A 20802-nucleotide genomic window follows, 5' to 3' on the forward strand; every position below is an offset into this window, starting at 1 on the left:
TATGAGATAAGTGAATTTTAAATGCTTCACAAGACAAAAATACAATGAAAAGGTCCACTTCAATAACTGGCAAACGAACCCTAGCAACAGTTAGGTCTAAGATGTATAACAGTTTAAATAGATGAGTTTTATTAAAAAGTCAAACTAATTACTGTCATGGACTGAAAAATGCTTTTGTGCTTCTTTTTTTTTTCCCTCTTCCAAGGCCTCTGAATTGTCCTCGCAGCCTTTCAATAACCTGCGTGAGGTGAACACGGTTCAGGAACACTTCTGTCTGTTGGGCTCAGACAAATGAGCCATAAAACCAGCCAGTATAGGTTAGGTATGAGGGCAGAACAGGCATCAGAAGTCAGAAAGACAAAGCTTTTCTCAAAGTTGAAACTAAACAGGGTCATTCGTGACCGTGTACCAACACAGACTGCTAACTCTGAATCAAGTATTGTGGGTGGAGGATGTTTGATTATAATAGATCAGCTGTGATGTTGTTCCAGAGGCTGTCCCAAAGAGAAATGAAGATAAACAGACTGTTTCTGTGTGTTTTCCTGGGCCGCTGTGCAAGAAGTCAAGCTGTACCTAATTTTGCAAACAGTGTACATTTTGCATTTTATGATTCCATCTTAAGAATTATGTCACCATGACAAAAGACGCAAGGGAAAACCTTCTCTTCCACTTAACTGATTTCCTATAAATTGCCAAAAGATCATAAGATTAAACTTACCTTTAGGGCTTCGGAGCGGTTAGCCAGCAGTCTCTCTATGTTCCCAGCAGCCGTTGCCACCAGCTCCTGCGCATTGTTGGACTCCACTCTGAAGTGCTTTCTGTGTTTATGATATATCTAAGACAGTCACAATAAAAATTCTGGGTCAGAAACAACGTAACATCTGTCTATTTTCTATTCACAGACAGATGTAGTGTAACTAAAATTAAGAACGTTACTCTGCATTATTGCCCATCTTCTATATTTCATCAGCCTCACTGACCAAAGCACAGTGATTTAGAAAAGAAAAAAGCCTTATGTAACTGTACCATTTACTCTGCTATGGAATATGTCCCAGCAAGAGTAATAAAAAAGCACAAATGCCAAACAGCCAATTATTTAGAAGCCTAAAGAGATTTCACTGTCCAACATTCAAAACACAGAGCTGAGGCATGTTCATGTAGGCACTCAGTGAAAGACTGGTATTAAAAATGATACTATTAAATGTTTGATTCGGATTGTACTAATACATTGTTTTATATTTGGAATTTGTGTATGTATAAATACATTTGAATTGAACATATTAATGCTAGTGATTACTATAGCTTTGGGGTGTTTTGAAAGCTGAAAATGAAATTTCCGCACTCGTGTGCATAAGCTGATACCAGCATTTGAGGTTGTAATTTACATGAGTCAGCATAACTGTTCAGGCAGCATTGTAACACCCCTTTTCAACTCCCCCTGTTTTGCACATTAATCTCATTCAGCTGCCCATAAGACTTCCAAATACATTTAATTCTTGTTTGGAGTGATACGCCATCCCAGAACATCAAATGAAAATAGGTTTTGTAATGATTTTTGCCATGTTTTAAGGCTGAATGCTTTTATTCTCAAATGGATCCAAAGTAGCACATGCATTATATCAATCAATGTGGATCTAAAAAGCTTCTTCTCCTTCTCATATGTTTGTGTTTTTGAGTGTTTAAGTGTCTGCGTGTGTGTAGGAGCTGTAGCTATCACAGTAGAGAAGTGAAGTTAATCTCATGTGAGTGTGTACAGTGTGCTGGTGAAATGAAATGATGCAGATGCAGCGTTATGTCTAATGAGAGACTACTATATGAAGACTGGTGATGTGTTGTGACACCTGAGGTCGTGCAGAGAGAGCTAATGAGACTAAGAGTATTAAGTGACAGAAATTACACATAATATTTTGTTCTCGTCCTGTAAATATGGATTTGAATAGATATAAATTTATTTATAGAAATCGTTTGTGCACAGTTGGTGCAAACTGTAAAAACAATAACGATTTATTAAGCACAGTGTCAGTACTGGTATTTGGGGTGTATGATAGGTATATGATACCTATGTGTGAGACATGAAAAACTTCAGTTTTGTTAGATATTTATTAGTCTGGGTTAACCCCCATTCAATCTATATTGTGGGATGAACATAGTAGCTATGGCACAAGATTTTCAGAAAATTTGGCCTTGACTTTGAGGTTGAGATCACTGAGATTTGAACTCATCTGAGATGTTTAGTAGATACAAGTATTGTATGAATTTGAAAATGTATTTGTCGCTTTGTTCTTGAGTCACTGCATTCACAAACGTATGTGTCGCCTCCATCACCCATCAAAAAAAGCAGGCAGAGAATTAGTAGGACTCTTTGTGTTGGCTGTGTGGATGCTCTTAAATCTTTGCTCTGATCAAAAACATCAACCAAGAGCGTTGCACCCCTTTATCCACAAATAAGGAGAACTCACTCATATTTCAGTTCACATTTGAAATCTTACTTGGCGTATATGCATGACAGGCAGTCTTACCTCTATTAGGTCCTGCATGCCAGTGGCTGTGTCTGTTAAAGCGATCAAATCTTTTTGCATTTGGTCCACCCATTCCTTTATCCTGTGAACAGAAAAAGAAAGTAGCTGATCATTCCTTGGCTAATAGAAAGTCTAAAAAATGTTTTATTCATTTTGAATGCAGCCATTGCAATCATATGACCTAAGCTGGCCTTTATTGTTTACTATATCAATACCTATGCTAGATTATCTATATAGATCCACTGGAGGGGAAGCGTGATATAATAAGTGTTAGACAAGATAATGCATTACTCTACTCCACAAGAGCTGTGCATTAAGGCAAGACCTATTCAAAGTTGGCAGCATGAGAGTATCACATCCTCAGGGGTGAGATGCTGGTTAATGTATTCTTCTGATGTGAAAAAGGACAGAAAGAGAAGAAAGACATAAAAGAGCAAGACAGAGACAGATGAGCATTTATTAGGCTTTAGATTTATGTAACTTCAAAACACATCAGAACACATCTGAGATTTCGTTGTTCAAGTCGAAAATAAATTATTCATTTTATTATTTACTTATTTATCAGCCTTGTTGCATTTTAACACATCAGTACAGTCAGTAATATGCTATGAGATCTACTTTAAGTGATGCCTTCTTTGTCCATGAATTCAGTATGTCTAAACAGTTGGAAGGAAAATGAATGCCCTCCAAGATAGCTATCACCATTTTAAAGTTACTGGTTTCTTGGTTTCCATTAGAGCAACAGCTGCTAGTCGCTGATAGCAGATAATGATAGAGGGTCAGCACACATGACTAGAATAGAATAGAATAGTCCTTTATTGTCATTGTACATGTACATGTTCACACATCCTAATGAATTAATTTAAAAATAAGACAATATGCTATAATCACCTGGAAGCAGCCTTCAAGATGATTTAGATTTTACTTGTAGGATTTATGACTGCATGGACTCAATGCTTCGGTCAAAGCAAGGTTCACTGAGCACATTAAGCAGAGTTTGTGAGCCCAGCTGTCCATAAGGAAGAAGGGGTGGGGCATAGCAACAGGTGACTAATGGGGAAACCGTGAGCATGTGTGGATGTGTGGATGTGTGTACTGTAGCTGTGCTCTATAAAGTAGACTTATTGGTCCATTTTTTTCAACAAGAGTTAAACTTAGTCTTGAACAGCTACACAAAATGTCATCTTCAAAGCATGATTTCACTCATAATTATTTATCCTTTGGAAAAATTATCACTTTTTTTAGTGAACAGTATATTTGAATTAAATCTAAGTGTGAAGCATTGAAAGTTGCAGGGTGAGTTTAGAGCTTTTTTGTGTAAGGGCAATAAACAATAAAATATGGTCCTGAGAAATGATCTAACTACAGTAGCTGGGTAGCTGGGAATTAAAGTGACCATTTCCCTTTTGTGTCTGCTGCTCCTTAGACCCTTTTTATGATAGATTGTAGCATCATGTAATAAAACGAACTGTTAAAGGTAGAAACGCAAAATGATGACTCCGCGGGGGTCTAAGGTAGAAAACCAAAATGACTGCTCTCCGGGGGTCTAAGTGCTAATGTCTCATTCTGCCTTTTTTGTAAGCAGTCTGATTTTTATTTAAAAATCACCAGAGTAACTGCTAAAAGTAAAAATAGTGTTCTGATTAGTTACATCCATAAACAAACATTCTCCTCTTATCAGATTTTTTTCCTGATCCCATTGCTATAATAAAAGAAATGGTGAAAACGGTTGTGAAAACAAAAAGGGAGAAACCATCTAAAAAGGGTCAGTGAGCTGTGCAATGCCACGCAGCCTGTTGCCTGCAAGGCCACGAGAAGGAGGAACCACATGCAACTGAGCCAAGTGTGAGACCTGCTGGGACTGCAAGACTTTTGGCTCTTAAACTTGTCTCACTGGGCAGTTATTTTATGACAGGCAGTTATTGAAGCCCTTTTTTTCTGCCCAATTTCTAGTCTGAGTAGTTTGAGTACTACTGATCTGTTTTAGCAATGTCGCCAGACAAGTTTGTGAGTTATGGGAAATGCAGAACCCCACATTGCTCTTGGGTATATGACATTTAGCCTGCTTCACCGGACTTAAAGCCACAGTAGAGTACAGTGAAGTTTGTGTGAAACACATGTCTTTAATATGCAGAAGAGGGGTAATGGATATATTGGAAAAAAATGGTAAATGGCCTGCATTTGTATAGCGCTTTACTTGGTCCCTAAGGACCTCAAAGCGCTTTACACGTTCAGTCATCCACCCATTCACACACACATTCACACACTGGTGACGGCAAGCTACATTGTAGCCACAGGAACAAAGGATGTTAAAGTAAAGCTGCATGGCAGAACAAAAACAGGAAAACCTCAGAGGAGATTGATTGATATAGTGAAGGAGGACATGCAAAGATTTGGTGTGACAGAAGAGGACGCTAGTGATAGACTGAGATGGAGGCAGATAACCCGCTTCTTCTATGGTAACCCTAGAAGAAGAAGAAGGAAAAAGAAGAAGAAGGAAAAGTACCTTAAATGGAAAAGAAAGTCTGACGAAACAGTTAATTAAAAAAAAAACTTTTTTCTTGTGTCACAGGTAAAAAAAACACTTCTATGATACACCTACGCTTCCTCAATTATAGCTTTTCCACCAATCGTCCTCGCTCCTCTGTCCTTTAGATGCAACTTTGACATGATGCTAAGATTGATTTACGGCTCAGAGGCAAGATGACAAAGGACAGAATAGATGAGGAGGTAATGAAGTCAATGTTCCTTCCCAGTGAAGAGAGAAAAGAAAAAGGAGAAACTATGATAGAAAACCTAAACTGGAGCAGAAGAAAACTGGATTCCAGTGGAAGAAAACAAAAATTAACAGGAGGGTTACTGATTAGATGATTGATCACAAGTAATCACAAAGGCAGATAAAGACAAGAAGTAAAGAAAGAAAAAAAAAGAGGGGACTAGTGAAGCACTGACAGTGATGCTTGCCCTCACGATGACTCCGACCTCTGTTCAGCGTCAGAACCAGCTGTCTCTCAGCAGCACAAATGAGCTGAGGGGGCAGCAGCTGGACAAACGGACTTCAACAGGCAAACTGACAGTAAAAGTTTACTAGATAAAAGTTGGCTTCATGTCAGCTTATACTGACTTCCCTGGACTTTAAACATGCTCACACTTTGAGCCTGGAACAGTTTTATACTCGTTAGACACGAAATGAGAAGCTCTCGAACCATCTCACCCACGCATCTTGTTTATGATAGTGAAATGTGACTCAGTGCACATACGGTACAGATCATCCCAGGTTCACTGAATTTAGACAGTTGGGGACACACTTGGTTGGAGTTTAGACAAACAGGTCATCTGAGGGCTCCCGCTCCAACTCTGAAAGGATGACATTAAAATTTCATCACGTTTTTTCCACGTCCTCAGCTGTATGCATAAGTGTGCCAATGAGTTAAACGGTGTGAAATTAAATGAGGTGCTAGCCAGCAATGTCAATATTGCTACAACAGAAGGATAGCGCAGCAGAAACTATAGTGTGTATGTCACAAAGCATGACACTTCCTCACTACTAAATGAGCTGCTCCCTTGACGAAAATGATGTGTCTTAATTTGTGCTTTACCCCTGTGACCATGAGGAAAGTGGTAGCCTCACAGCCACAGGGGAAAGTAGCCCATCCCCCCTTTTCTTTTAGCCTCCATTGCTCTAATGATTGCCTCTCTTAGGCCATTTGTCATGTATACGTGTGTCTATGCGTGCGTACGTCCTTGTGTGTGTGTCCAGGTTCATTTGAAACCAGAGAAAAGTGGGTTGTACAGAGGTTAGATGGGAGTTGCCAGGGTCAAAGGTCAGCAGGAAAAGCATAGACCATTTCAAGAAGCTTTTAATGTAATGAAATTGATGAAATTGACACATTTATGCCTGCACATTTTGAGTGATGGACCAAAGGATGACAAAACCCTTACTAGTGAAATTGATTAAAAAATTTTTTTTTTTAAACTACAATAAAGTTGTTTTTTTTAAAAAAGGTAAAAAAAATAATAATAAAAAAAAAGAAAGGAAAAGGGAGGTGAAAAAACATCATTTTCAACATCCTGACTCACCATAACAAGCTTAATGAAGGCCAAGTAGCCTCGCTGAGCCAGTTAAGAGTAGACTGTCATATTCAAGGGTTGAATGCTGGGAAGTGGACACAATCCCAGAATAGAGAACACGACTCAGCATGAAAGCACAGCTGCCTTACTTCTGACCACTTTATCCCCTCTGGCTTAGCTATGTGTGACTGCTGAGGAAATTTGTGCTCTTCTCTCTCCCATTTGTACACTTCAAAACCACAACCTCAAGCTGTTAGGTGCTGTGCAGCAATCAGCTTGAGGTTTCATACCCTTTTATAACCGATAATGAGGTTTCATACACAAGTGTAGTGGGGTTCATACATTAAGAGAAGATAAATGTGATTCTATGCTAAAAAATAGTAAATATAATGCAGCAAGGATTATTGTTCTTCAGTAAGTTAGCATTGTTCAGCTTCCATTGACAAAATTTTAATGGGATTTCTTTTTACAGGTGTTTTTATTTTTACTGCAGAAAATAAGGTATGATTAGCAAATCGTCTTAGGAATAATAGCTTCAAAATTCACATCTGGGGTATTTATATACATACGTCATGTCGAGACCATAAACATATCTAAAGCTTTTATTAACTACAGGCTTTACAACCATTAAAAGTTTTTATTTCTGAGGTTTAAGACTTATGTCTGTAATCCTCTGTTAAAGCCACTTGTCATGAAATAAGTACTAATTAATTAAAAGTGCAACTGTCAACTAAAATTGACATTTTAATGATAATTTCACTCTGGAACTTGGATTTTAATGTCAGGCTTTTGGCCATCATTCCGTTAAGAAGTGAATGCGGGCAGTGAGACATGCCAAGAAAAAGTTGGAGGAGGAAATGCAAAAGTCAACCTTTTATAATTAAAATGTCTTTAGTAATCCTGTAAACAGAAGTTGTTTTTTTAGACTTTTGACTTTCAACTTCTTAGCAAATCCATAATTCCAAATCAAATGCACAGACTCTAGCAGTGACTGCATTACTTCAAGATGGCATAAATTTAAGTGTAGATTCAACAAGGTGCTGGAAACATTGCTCCAAGATTTTTCTCCGTAGAAAAATAAAAGCTTCACATAAAAGCTTCACACATTCACTGTTGATTTAACTGCACATACATGTAATGCGAATCTCTTGTTCCACCACATCCCAAAGGTGCTTTGTTGGATTGAAATCTGGTGACTGTGAAGGCCATTTGAGTAAAGTGAACTGATCGTTATGTTCTGGAAAGTAGTTTGAGATGATTTGTGACACGGCACGTTACCCTTCTGGAAGCAGCTATCAGAAGATTGGTAGACTGTGGTCATAAAGGGATGGACATGCACGGGTAGGGCCCAAAGTGTGCCAAGAAAATATCCCCTACACCATTACATGATTAGCAGCCTGACCTGTTGATAGAATGAAAGATGGATCCATGCTTTCCTGTTGCCTAGATTGAATTCTGACTGCCATCTGAAGGAGGCCACAGAAATCAAAGACTCGGCAGTGTTTTTCCAGTCTTTCATTGCCATATTTCATTGAACCCATGTCACGTGCTGCCTCAGTTTCCTGTTCTTAGCAGACAGGAGTGGAAACTGGTGTGTTTTCTACTGCTATATATTTAATTAGGTTCCTGTTGTCTTCCTATTAGCTATAAGCAGTCTAGCCACTCTCGTCTGACCTCTGGCATCAACAAGGCATTTTTAACCCAGAGAACTGCCAGGCACTGGATATTTTCTCTTTTTCAGACCATTCTCTATAAACCACAGAGACGGTTGTGTGGACAGAAATCGCTGTAGGTGAGGAGTTTCTGAAATACTTAGATAATGACCATTCTGAAAGATCCTACAATGGCAAATAAATTACCCCGGGGAGAGATATTGAGGAGACTGTTGTCTTCAAAGGTAGTTTACTTAGAAAGATGGTTACTGGGCCAAGGGTAACTGGAAATCAACATAATCAACATATGCTTTAACAACATGAACACATTTTTTAGATAAATGTCTCAAACTGTCCTTGAATACGACTTTGTTTCTACTTTTCAAATAGTGAAGCCCCATCATTCAGAGTTTACATGAAAAGCACACAGAATTTTTCAACGGGTGTGGAGTTTGTAATCCAGCATTAAAAGACGGTTCCCAGATGGAGTTCAGTAGAAGGACTTCCTCCCAGTATTTTTCTCCTATCTGTACTTTTATACCAAATGTATTTCTACATCTTTATGAGGAAGCAGCAAGGGATTTTTAAATAAATACCCCACAGACTGTATTCTTATGTTTTTTGCTGTCAAAGCGTTTGAAGAGTTTGTCATTAAACACTTTTTTTTTCACATCTCACTGGTTAGCAGGCACTAGCAGTTCGATGGCAGCCAAGTCTTCTCATCTCACTTGAAATCTATTGTATTAATAGTCCAATTTCATGCAGCATGAAGTAAATCTAGGAAAAAGCACATCCGTTTCTTTGTTTTCAAACATGACCTTACATTGTCATTCAGCAGTAGGGGTTTTCAAGTACGCCCAAATCATTTCCAAGCCTTATTGCTAGACTTTTTGTTTTCTTTCCTTCTGTTTTACTCACAGAGAAAAAAAGCAAACAAATCTGACACCCAGAGCCGAGTGAAAATCTAGAATATTGATTAAGCATTGTTGGACGTCATCCTTACTGAATCACTGAAAAATCAGCCTCACACCACCTCAGAGGCCCAGCATGCTCGTGTGCAAGCAGCGCACAAGAATCCAGGGCTCAATATCCAATCTCAGAATTTCCACTCCAGCGCCCTCTTGCCTTGTAAACATCCTCATGTTTTTATACTCTGAAGCCAGTCTGCAGATCCACATCTGATCTCTTAATTCCATCAAAACTGTCACGGAAAAAGCATCCAAAAGCAAACCCCCTCCCTCCTTAAGTCCCATCAAGTTGAGTTATGGTTTCCAAGAGTGGGCGACAGTTTGAAAGCTAAAATCCTCCTCTAATAGTAGTAATTTGGGCTTCTAATCTGTTCTTAGAGAAGAACAAGCCTGATACTATTACTGGAAGCTGAGAACATGCACAAAAAGGATAGGGATGTTTGAGGATGCCAGAATGGATGTAATTGAGCCATTGGGGGATAGTGCATCTAATAAGCAGCAAGCTTGACAGAGCATTGGAGAAGACAAACAGTCACTATCTGCCCCTCTTCCTGTCTTTTTCTTCGTGCCTTTCCCTCCTTTCTTACATGGGCTTTATCCCTCTGGTGTAAAGCTACCACTAATGGCTTAGTATACTATTTCTGCTTGGGTCTTTCCTCTTAATTCACTTTATTTTGTCTTTCTCCCTCCAGCAGTGACACTGCTGTCTGTCTGTTTGTTGTGTCTAATTTTGCAAATTAGGACTTCATATATTGAAAGCTTACATTTCCATCACATAACCTACCTATTGCTTCCTTACCAAGTTTAAATGAACTCGGAGTGCTAGAACTTTCCTTCCTCTGCCCCTCCCCCAGCTGGTTTTCCTCCTCCTACATGTATCACAACAAAGTACAAAGGAGACAAGTGATGATATCTTCTCCTTTATTGAGGTCAATAACACCATAATTGCAGGCTTTGTAAATGTCTCTCGGCCTCATTATCCTCTATGGTAGGACGTTATTGATGCTTCAGCCTCTCCTCTATATTTTCCTCTTAGCGAGTCATGCAGAGCGTTTTAGCCTAGCCCCCTGCCTAGCTCTGAAGAGCTCTGTTTAAGTAAAGCCTTGACAGTATTTATTTTTTGTGCTCTATCAAGCACTTACGTGAGGGTAATTACAGTTGCGGAAGAGCTGACTTGACATTGCATGAGATAACTTTGAAATGATGGGGCAATGCTGGTGGGCAGTCGTGCATGGAGAGACAAGGTGTAGGTTACAGGAAGTTGATTCCACTGGGACTGGTTTTATAGGTGAACTTGAATATTGAATTATATTGTTATGCTAAACTGAACTTCTGAGCAACACTTCAGGTGTTTACTTAGCTTTGAATGGCAGGATTTGTGGGATGTTGCTTCATGTTTTAACTGTGTGGGGCTTCCTGGTCAAAGACAATTACATAATAATCAGATAATCTGAGCACCAAAAGAACCACAAGGTATATTTACAGAAATCTTTCAAGTTCTTTTTCAGTTATTCATTTCTTTAGCACAGCTTAATTTTAATGCCTTGTGTAACACTTTTGGATGTCACAGAAAAAATAAATTAATGATGCTCAAAGTAAGATGATAGTGTCTTCCGAGTTTCTGTGAAATTAACTAGAGAAAAAAACCCATACGATGTCCAAGAATTACAGCTGTCACAGAAGATGAGCTCAAAGTGACAGCCTGAGAAATGGTCCCCAAAAAGGACACTTTTGCAGGAGAGAGCATACATTTGTTATAGTTTTTTGGGGGGCGTTGGTTTCTTTGTTTGTGTTTTTTTGAGGCTGTGGCTTTTCTAAATGTTTTGACTGGAAGATCACATATCAGTGTAAACTGATATACTGTATATCAATAGATAGATAATGATCCAAAGACATTATTCCAGATTCTCAAACCTAAGGACTGACTCTTGACAAAACTGTGACTGTCAATCAAATTAATCAAAATATTTAAATATGTTATATAGGCTCAGGTTTGACATTTTATTAGAAATAAATATATAGAACATTGTAGCTGGTCCCTTATTTCCCAAGTGGTGGCACAGGAAATGGATGAGAATGTCAAGAATTTCAGCAAAGAAGCATTTCCTGGCGCAACCCTCAATTTATCCAGGCTTGGGACTGGCACACTTCTTTTAGTTAAAAAAGATCACCCTAGTAGCTGGACATTACTGTAGAGCAGGGGAAAAACATTAAAAAGTTATGTACATGTACATCGCAGCTATTTGACTAGACGATTACGTCCTCTGCTAATACCTTTGCCCAACCTCCACCTCTCAACTACTTTTTAAAAAAAAAAATCCTTTTAGTTTTTCAGCAAATACAGATTGCCTTCATGGCTTTCTGCCAGACAGGCACTCGAAAACGACGGTAATCAATACAATACAATACAATACAATTTTATTTATATAGCACATTTAAAAAACCACAGGTATGCCAAAGTGCTTCACAGAATGAGTTAAGAGCAATAATAAATACAAATATAAAGCACAAAATACAAATAAAATATACTAACAGGCGGGTGACATAACTAACCAATAATACACCAGGCATAGTAGGCACAATCAGTATATTTTAACCAATGCACGATCTTTGCCCCAATCCTTACCAAATAGTTTTGTTGCCTAAACTGCAGGAAAACTTCTCCCGTTAGCTCAGATACCTCCACCTGTTGGCAGAGAAATCTTTCTTCTTCTTCTTTTGTCCCTAGCTGGTGGCTGGCAAGGGAGGTTGTTCACAAAGCCAATACGTCGCTGTGGGTGCCGTAGGGTTTCCATCTTGGTCAACGATGCACTTCCAGGCCTTGTGGTCTCCTGCCTTCACCTTTGCTTGCTCGAGGGTTAGACGTCCTTGTCTAAGGTTGTCTTCAATTTGCTTGATCCAAGTCTGCTTGGGCGCGTCACGCTTGATTCTCCAGTGGGCGGGTTGCTGCTGCATCAAAAGGCGATGATTTCTCATGCGGCAGATGTGGCCAAACCATTGCAGTCATCGCTTCCTAATCAGCTCTTCCACTGGGCCTGCTGGTGACATTGACTACGTATCACGCTGCTGATGATCACAGAGGGATCGCAGCGCATTTGGAAGACCTCAAGCTTGTTGAGGTCATGATTGAGGATCTCCGACCCATAGGGAAGAATGGGCAATACCGGTGTGCGGTACAGGCGAATTTTGGTGGTAAGGGTGACGTTTGTTTTCTTCCAGATGTACCATCGGAGGGAGGTGAAAGCTGCCGCTGTTTGACCAATTCTTGAATGTATTTCCGCTGTTGATACCCAGTAGCGTTTTTTGATATGGGCGACATGGGCGGTTGCCCAGGGTGGCATCGTGGTGGGGGCGGCATCACGGGCATCGGCAAAAAAGTTGCTCGTACTCATACTCTCCCGACATCATGCCAGCACATTTTGGAGATGTCATAGGCACCGATTGGTTTTCTATCGCACATTTGCTGGGAGTAAGGGCGGGGGATTCTTTGACTGGCTGGAGTGGCATCTAATAATCTACCCGCAAAATAAAACAAAATAAAAACAAACCAACAAACAGGAAAACACCAGACATTATGATACAGGCTTATAATTTGCATCGAAGATTTTTCGAAATTCTATACGTGAAAAGTGAGTGCGAGAGCCCTCGGTGGCGAGACAACGAGGCTCCAGTTACAGCAGTGCAAGTAAACAAACAATAAATATAAGAAGAGTAAGAATATAAATATACACTTTAGGACTAGGGGTAAAGGGATCAATAACAATGTATAATTTACAGTTTAATGATTTAAAGTCTCACACAACCTGTCGAAAGGGCAGGGGGGCCAGGTGCTTCCAAATAGAGCACATTTCATTCATAATGTTGTCAATCCAAGCCCATTATGTATTCATGATTTGAATCCTGGGTTGTGCAAAATCCCAGAAATAAATCCAAGACAAAGTGAATCTGTGAACCAAGGTGTAGATCTATTAGGTTATAAGATAAGATAAGATAACCTTTATTAGTCCCACACGTGGGAAATTTGTTTTGTCACAGCAGGAAGTGGACAGTGCAAAAGTTATGACGCAAAAATTAGAATACAATAAGAATAAATACAGTACACAGCTGTACAGAATAGAATAAAATAATATACTATATACAGTAGAATAAAATAGAATAAAAATATACAATAAGATAAAAATAGAATACGAATGCTATATACAACTGAGTAAAAATACAACGATGCCAGAAAGGATTATTGCACTTAGTGTTATTGCACATGTGTGGATGTGTGTGTTTGTTCAGTTAAAGTCTTTGTTGTGGAGTCTGACAGCAGTGGGGAGGAAAGACCTGCGAAATCTCTCCGTCCCACACCGTGGGTGCCGCAGTCTCCCACTGAAGGAGCTGCTCAGTGCTGTCACAGTCTGCTGCATGGGGTGGGAGACGTTGTCCAACAGGGATGACAGCTTAGCCGCCATTCTCCTGTCACTCACCACCTCCACTGGGTCCAGAGGGCATCCTAGAACAGAGCTGGCCCTTCGGATCACCCTGTTCAGTCTCTTCCTGTCCCCAGCAGAGATGCTGCCGCCCCAGCAGACCACACCATAAAAGATAGCAGAAGCCACCACAGAGTCATAGAAGGTCTTCAGGAGTGGGCCCTCCACCCCAAACGACCTGAGTCTCCGCAGCAGGTACAGCCTGCTCTGCCCTTTCCTGTAGAGGGCGTCTGAGTTATGAGTCCAGTCCAGTCTGTTGTTCAGATGAACACCAAGGTACCTTGGTGTTATGTCGTGGTGATCCACGGGTTGGGGGATAGGTGTTCATACTGGAGTGCAAAATTAAAACCAATGGAAGATGGACAAGAAATGTTCAAAGCCATCAGGTGCTCAGTTTAGAAAAAAGAGAAAAGAAGAGGAGGCTAAACGAGCAAAAGATGCAGGTAAGCAGATGTGTCATTGGATAATGACAGGTCATGTATCCTGAAACAATCAGAATCAGAATACTTTATAATCCCTAAGGAAATTATGTGGGTTACAGTTGCTCCAAGAAGAATCTGAAAAATAGTAACAGTAACAGACTACACTCCAAACAATAAATTATGTTACAGATTTTACACATTTAAGAAACAGCACTAATATATACAGAGTCCAGCTCCATCCCCACAACATTACTGGCCTTGTGGGTCAGTTTACAGTATGTAGAGCCAAATACTGTCAATAGGGCTTCTGCAATGTTCTGAAGACAGTTAAACTTGTCAGGTAGTGATGTCCAGCAGGTGAAAATGCAAGCTCCATGAACACGCACAGCTATGAATTCCAGCTGCTTCGATGTTGCATTAACTGGCATTAACTCAGCCATTTAATGCAAGACAAATCTAGCTGCTCATACATACACCTGAAAATCCCAAAAATGCATTGTGAATTCTGTCTCGAGTCTATGGATGTATCCGTGTATTTCCGTGGTGCTGATGCTGATGCTGAGCGGACAGCTCCTGAAGCATTTGAAGTGTCGAAATGTGGAAAGCTAACAACATCCCTCTCACCGGTAGGCTAAGTTATTTTTAGCCAATTACAAGTTGAATCTGATAGTTGGGGTTGTTAGCTAAGATACCGTCATTAAGACGCGGCACAACTAATGTGTCAATGCGAGCTATTTGCGATGTGCACCGCCATTTATTTTTTAATGTACCTTCTCAGATTAATTCACTGCAGGTTGTGCCCAGGGCTGGACTGGGACAAAAAACTCGTCCCGGACATTTTGACTAAAGACCGGCCCACCAGGTATTAAAGCCATAAAGCCTTTGAATGAAAACTAACGCTGTTGTGACAGTGATGTACACGGTCTTGTTGGTATATGTATGATTTCTATACATTTTACATCAGATAAAAACTTTGGTTCTAAGCTTCATATAATTATTTAATAACAGCCAGACATTTTAAATGAGAATAAGAAAGTATTTCTTTGTGCCCCCTTTCCCTGTTAATGCCCTACCTGGCCCCCCTGGCAAAACTTTGCTAGACCCGCCCTTGCACAGTTACCAGCTGTCAGCTACGTAGAAAAGGTTCCTGGTGTAAGTTGTCTCTCAGGAGCAGTTCATAACTTCCCTTCAACTAATTCATGTCACCTAAAAGGTAAACCTGTTTCTCCAGCACGTGTTCAGCTCTGATGATTCAGTAAGGACATCTCCTGGTTTCAGTAGCAACAGGAGAGGGAGGGTGAGAGAATGAGAGAAGAAGAGGCAGCTGTGCAGCGTAAAGACAGAATAAATCCAGCTTTCTGTCTTTTTCCATTCTAGCTGAAGTCCGGGACAAACTGCGTTCCTTTTCAGCTCAATACGAAACGCGTAATATTTTCTCTGAATGCGGGACGATTCCGTTTTTTTACGGGACGGTTGGCAACTCTACTAACTAACCTTATGGATAAAGTTCACTATCAGTAACATCATAGCACCCACCCAGCTGTATAGAAACTCCGTCATGCTAGCTAGCACGCAGTACGAGTTATTGTAACTGACTGTAAAAAGTCAGCACAACGAAAATAAACTCCACCTAAACTTGGTTTATATCTGACCCAGATAGGCTGCAGGTTATAACTTCTTACCTGAAGTTCAGTTCACCTGACACTCGGACCGGCGGTTGCCTCGGGTCTCTCCTCTTGCCTCCCCTTTCTCTCATCCGCCTGCTGGCCTCCACCACTTGCTAATGTGACTGAATCTGTGGAAGCTACGCCATAGCCACCACCAAACAACTGAGTTATTTTTACACACCGGCCAGCACCTGGCCAATCCACCACCTTTCATTTTTTGTACCGTTACAAAAAAAAATAAAAAAATCATCGGCCCATAAAGACGAAAAATCACCATCGGCCCACCGGGCAAATGCCCGATATGCCCGATAGCCAGTCCAGCTATCGTCGTGCCATCAGTTAACCCTTCGCGTGCCACAGCTGGCACGCGTGCCTAGGGTTGCCGACCCCTGGCATAGAGGATAGCACTGACCACAACAGAGATACAACAAGATAACATTAATTAGTAGGGATAGCAAAAACTTCTGTTTATGTTTGTTAGCCACTTGGCTATGATAGTAAACAGTACACACTGATGTAGCTTACTGAATCTTTTGAACAGTGTTCGCCCAGGGCACCAAACAGACTAGGACCGCCACTGTTGATGCCACTTTATTTTCTTGCAGAGAAATAACTGAGTCTTGTGGAAGAAGGAATAAATAGGTAGTTAAGAGCAATATCCATTCATTTGCTTAACCGCTTATCTAACTTAGGGCTACCTGTCTAAAAAGCCATTATTGTGGTGTATTGAAGTGTTCTTATTTCTACATTTAGTTGTTTTAATTCTTTTTTCTCATCCATAAATCGACTGTGCTACAAAAAACAACCTTCCTCCCTTCACTCATCTATTTACAAGAAATACAAGGTAACAAATTCCGACTGGGCCATTTGGTTATCTGAGCACTGCTCTGTTTGTCTCTGACAGCATGAGACTGCCACAGGGGAACTGGGGTCAGACTTTTTTCCCTACCCTTGCCCACGTTTGACCTCACACTCTGAAGCACGACGAGCTGGGACTGACTCTCTGTCCTCTTAGCCAATAGTCGACCTCCTCCCCACCATCCATGTCAAACGCCGTGTATTTAACAGCTTCCATTGTATAACCTCTCCCTGCAGGTGTCTCAACACATTAAATCAGAGAAAGCAGAATTGTTGTGACACCTGAAAGTGTCTGTACTTGCTGCAGAGAAATTTCACCTACTGGTGAGATACCAGCACTGTGTAAAGAAAAACAGCAGTAACTCAATTAAGATTACGCTTCCTGTGTGCACTTTTTAAAAGGTTTGCCATCAGACATACTTGTGTCTAAATTTTTTAAAAAAAGACTTCTTTGGTGAATTTACCAAGAGCACAACACTATATCCACATTCTGAATGTACAACCAGTTTGAATCACTGTCAACTCGGACATACTCTCACTGCACGTCCGAGTCAAAGCCACCGTCACAATATACCACCTTGACTCACATTGTCACCTTGATAAGCCTCTTGATCCATAAGACACAGCACTTAACGTAAAGATGAACAGGGCTGGTAGAAATTGATTCACATCTCTTGTATCAATATCACAATGGTTTCTTTTATTATTGTACATTTTTGGCCACAGTAAGCATGTAGTGGAAATCTAATTTCATGACATTATGTACAATCTTTCATCCTTTAGTCTTTGAAAACAAAGCTATAACAAAAGTTTTTATTCTTTTGAACTATTTCAGTGCATTTACTCTTCCTCTTACTCATCCTCACCCCTCCAGCTGTCTTTCCCCGTGCGACATGTCATTTTGAACTCTGCTCAGATGACTAAACCTCCACATCTCTGTCACCTTCACACTTTCTGAGCAAACTCCCTACCCAGCCATCCATACATCAGACCCTACCCTTCAGCCTCACTACACATACAGACTATCTTGGATGGACGATGTGTATAAATAGAGATTTGAAAGCCCCCTCTAGCCACAATGTCCAATTAACGTCATTCTAAACGCCTACACAAGCAGACTAGTGTTAGTGCTACACTGAGTACTAGTCTCCCCTGACAGCTACACACAGTGCCAGTGTTGGTGTCTGAGGACCGCTGCTCTTATGTCTCAATGCAGCTCCATTAAGGGGCTCGAGAGGCACCATCACAAGCCATCATGGGCCTCGCTCAAAATATAACACATCAGATGGGCTTACAGTGTGTTTTATCCACTTAAAGCTACTAGTGCTACTAGTGCGTTATTATAATAACTTACTGAGTCGTTAACCACAGCTCTAAATATTTATAGGAAACACTTAATGAACTCTCACAAATTAAAATTCTTCATAAGGCAGTGATACTTTTTCTTTCTGTCAAATTGTTTAATTAAATGATTATGTTGTTCATGATCATGTTGCTTTCTTGTGCCGTGTATCAAGCTTGATGACACATTTCTGGCTCATGCAAATACAGACAGAACAGACAAGAGAAGCCACAGGGTATGATGTTCAACTTTCAGTCACAAACAGCCTCTCTCTTCAAACATCTGCCGCTTTCACACTGCTCTTCTGTATCTTTGCCGCTATATTACTTGACTAACTTTTGATAGCTTCCCTGAAATATCCTAAATTTCTGCCTTGAACTGTAGTGCCCTTGCTTTCTGTTTCAACATACAGATGTGCTTCCTGTACCAAAGAGGGCTGCTATCCCAACAGCTGTTAACTATTCCCAGGGTTTCCCAGGCAACGGTGCAATGGAAAATTCTTGGGATTTTTCATGTGAGCTTTTTTTCCTCCCCACATTTCTTCTTCACGTAAGTTGGAAGTGTTAATGTACCATATGTGTATGTATGTGTGTCTTTTTCCTTACAAATCCTAGTCAGACCTTAAGGAAAACTCACGCAGAAGAACGCTCAAAACTTCTGCTGAGGGGAGGGCGATTTATGGGAAGCCCCCTGCCACTCTACGCCTCTCTATCTTTACCTATACAGCTGTGTCAGGACACTTAACACCCCCATCCCCAAAGACAGAGGTCCTGGATAAATATAGTCAGAGCTCAGACTGGGGCAAAGGAAAATGAGTGAGTAGATGAGAAGAAAAAACACAAATGAGTGAGAAATTAAAGGGTGAGGTGTATAAAAAAAAAAAAAAAAAAAGCAAAAGAAATGTGAAAGAGTCAAGGAAAATAAAGTGAGTAAATAGCAAACGTTATTCGCGGTCAAAGATTTTGCACTGTTGCATGTTTATGTGTAACAGATATTACCCCGTCAGCTGCCTGATTCTGAGCGTGCCTCCTGAAATATACCTGCTGGCACTAACTCCCTTACAGCCAAGACGAAGTCACAGCCAAGGAAACCCTAGACGGCCCCGAGCAGATTATTTCCATCTGCTGCTCACTACATTCGATTCATCCTTTTCAAATCTCTCCCGTATTATCAGTGTCATAATCCAAGTTAGATTTGACACTGGAATGAAATTTGAAGGGAAATCTAATTTAATGAATGCATTTGTCTTTGTTTTGTTTTGTTTTTTCATTAGATGAGACATTCTTAATCGCCCAGTCTTTGCCAAAGCACGAAAGAAGAAAGGCTCTACGGCTCTGTGACTCAATCAGCAAACAAAGCCCACAGCCTTTTGACTAAAATAAAGCAGAATTTATAAAAATAAAAATCATAAAGTAATAATGTTTTGGACACAGGGGCTATGGCTAGCATGATTCTCCAGGGTTACAAGTTTTTTGAGCCTGCTCTTCAGCTCAGTGATGATGTAATGGAAATTTGCATGTAAAAGTATTAACACGTTTTCTTTGCTGCAAGGCAAAAACTCAACTAATTGTATTATTAGAGCAGATTAAAGCCATGATTATTGTCTTTATCAGCATATTAGACTTTGTTTTTGCTCCTGCAACCTATTCCATTTTATGACTGAGCTGTTCAGCAGCAGTGACACCAAGCACCTGGGATCTAGAGGAAGTCTGGCAGTGAACTAAGGTGCACACGTCTGGCGTCTTCTAGAAACTGAGCCATCATTACAGGCCACTGTTGGTGCCAGCCTACTGGGATGATTGAGTGTCGAGTCAAACCTCAAGGAAACTATGCCTGATTAATAAAGGGGGGGGGGGGGGGGGGGGAAACTTATGAAGAAAACTAGTAAAGGATAATCATAGCCTAACAAATTCAAACTAAAAGCACTTTTAAAGAACTGACTAATATTTCAGATCCTATTAAATCTTATATATACATCCCACATCTGCTCATGTTAGAAGGCATCGTCTCCCTTACCACTCAGCTAATCGATGAACTAAAAATTTACACAGAAGATGAAATTAATAATAATTGAGTGTTTAATTTCCAAGTAATTAAGTGTAAAAACCAGCAAAATTTCCCCAGCTTACACTGCAAATACATTGTACCTTTATGGATGTAGGCGTTATTATTAAAGTCCTTTTCTTCAACTTTGATTTTAGCATTTCGGCTATTGTTGTCTTAAATAAACCAGATTTGAACAGGAGGGTTGAGTACAAAGTTATCAGCTAACATCATAAAACTAGGCCGGCATGGTGCAACCATAAACAAACAGCATGTGTCCAATGCACAGACACTTGCTAATGCAGTACACAGTAATAAATAATACACAAATCATCAAAATCTGAGCACAGATTTTCCTTTTTCTTTTTTTTTGTGCAGGCTGTTAGTGCCAGACTGTATACACAAGATGGACATAGCCATTGGGACGCCACTCACTGGTTTGGCTGCATTTACAAACAGTATGGGTGTAAGAGAGAGAGAGACAGATTTCAGCTAATTAGTGCTAAGGAACAGACTAAAGAAGAAATGCTCAAATGTCTGTCCTAAAAACGAAATAAAATTAAACAAAACACACAGTTATGTTAAAAATGCTCAGTTGAAACGGTTGAAAGGTGTGGTTCGTTGGCTTAAATCACTGGAAGTGACGCCTCTAGTGGCTACAGAAGCGCCTTTGTTGGCATCTGTCTGCCACTGAAAGAAAAGCAATGACCATAATAAGCAGTATCACTAGGTGAGTTCTATAAGATTTCATTGCTTTATTGTGAATTAGACAGATACCAAGGCAC

At 40.2% G+C, this 20802-nt stretch overlaps 1 protein-coding gene across 6 annotated transcripts in view; it reads right to left on the reverse strand.

Annotated features, from left to right (window-relative positions):
* The window catches only part of cacna2d1a (calcium channel, voltage-dependent, alpha 2/delta subunit 1a), a 114047-nt gene that overhangs the window by 78116 nt on the left and 15129 nt on the right, over positions 1 to 20802 (reverse strand). For all 6 annotated transcript variants that reach the window (XM_026146521.1, XM_026146517.1, XM_026146520.1 and 3 more), the window contains 2 exons: positions 2520 to 2601; positions 719 to 835 (listed from right to left, as the gene is read on the reverse strand). In XM_026146521.1, coding sequence (XP_026002306.1) covers positions 719 to 835; positions 2520 to 2601 — 199 coding nt within the window. The remainder of the gene's footprint in view (positions 1 to 718; positions 836 to 2519; positions 2602 to 20802) is intronic.

The sequence above is a fragment of the Astatotilapia calliptera genome, chromosome 17 (assembly GCF_900246225.1).
Source record: "Astatotilapia calliptera chromosome 17, fAstCal1.2, whole genome shotgun sequence".
Classification (NCBI taxonomy): Eukaryota; Metazoa; Chordata; class Actinopteri; order Cichliformes; family Cichlidae; genus Astatotilapia; species Astatotilapia calliptera.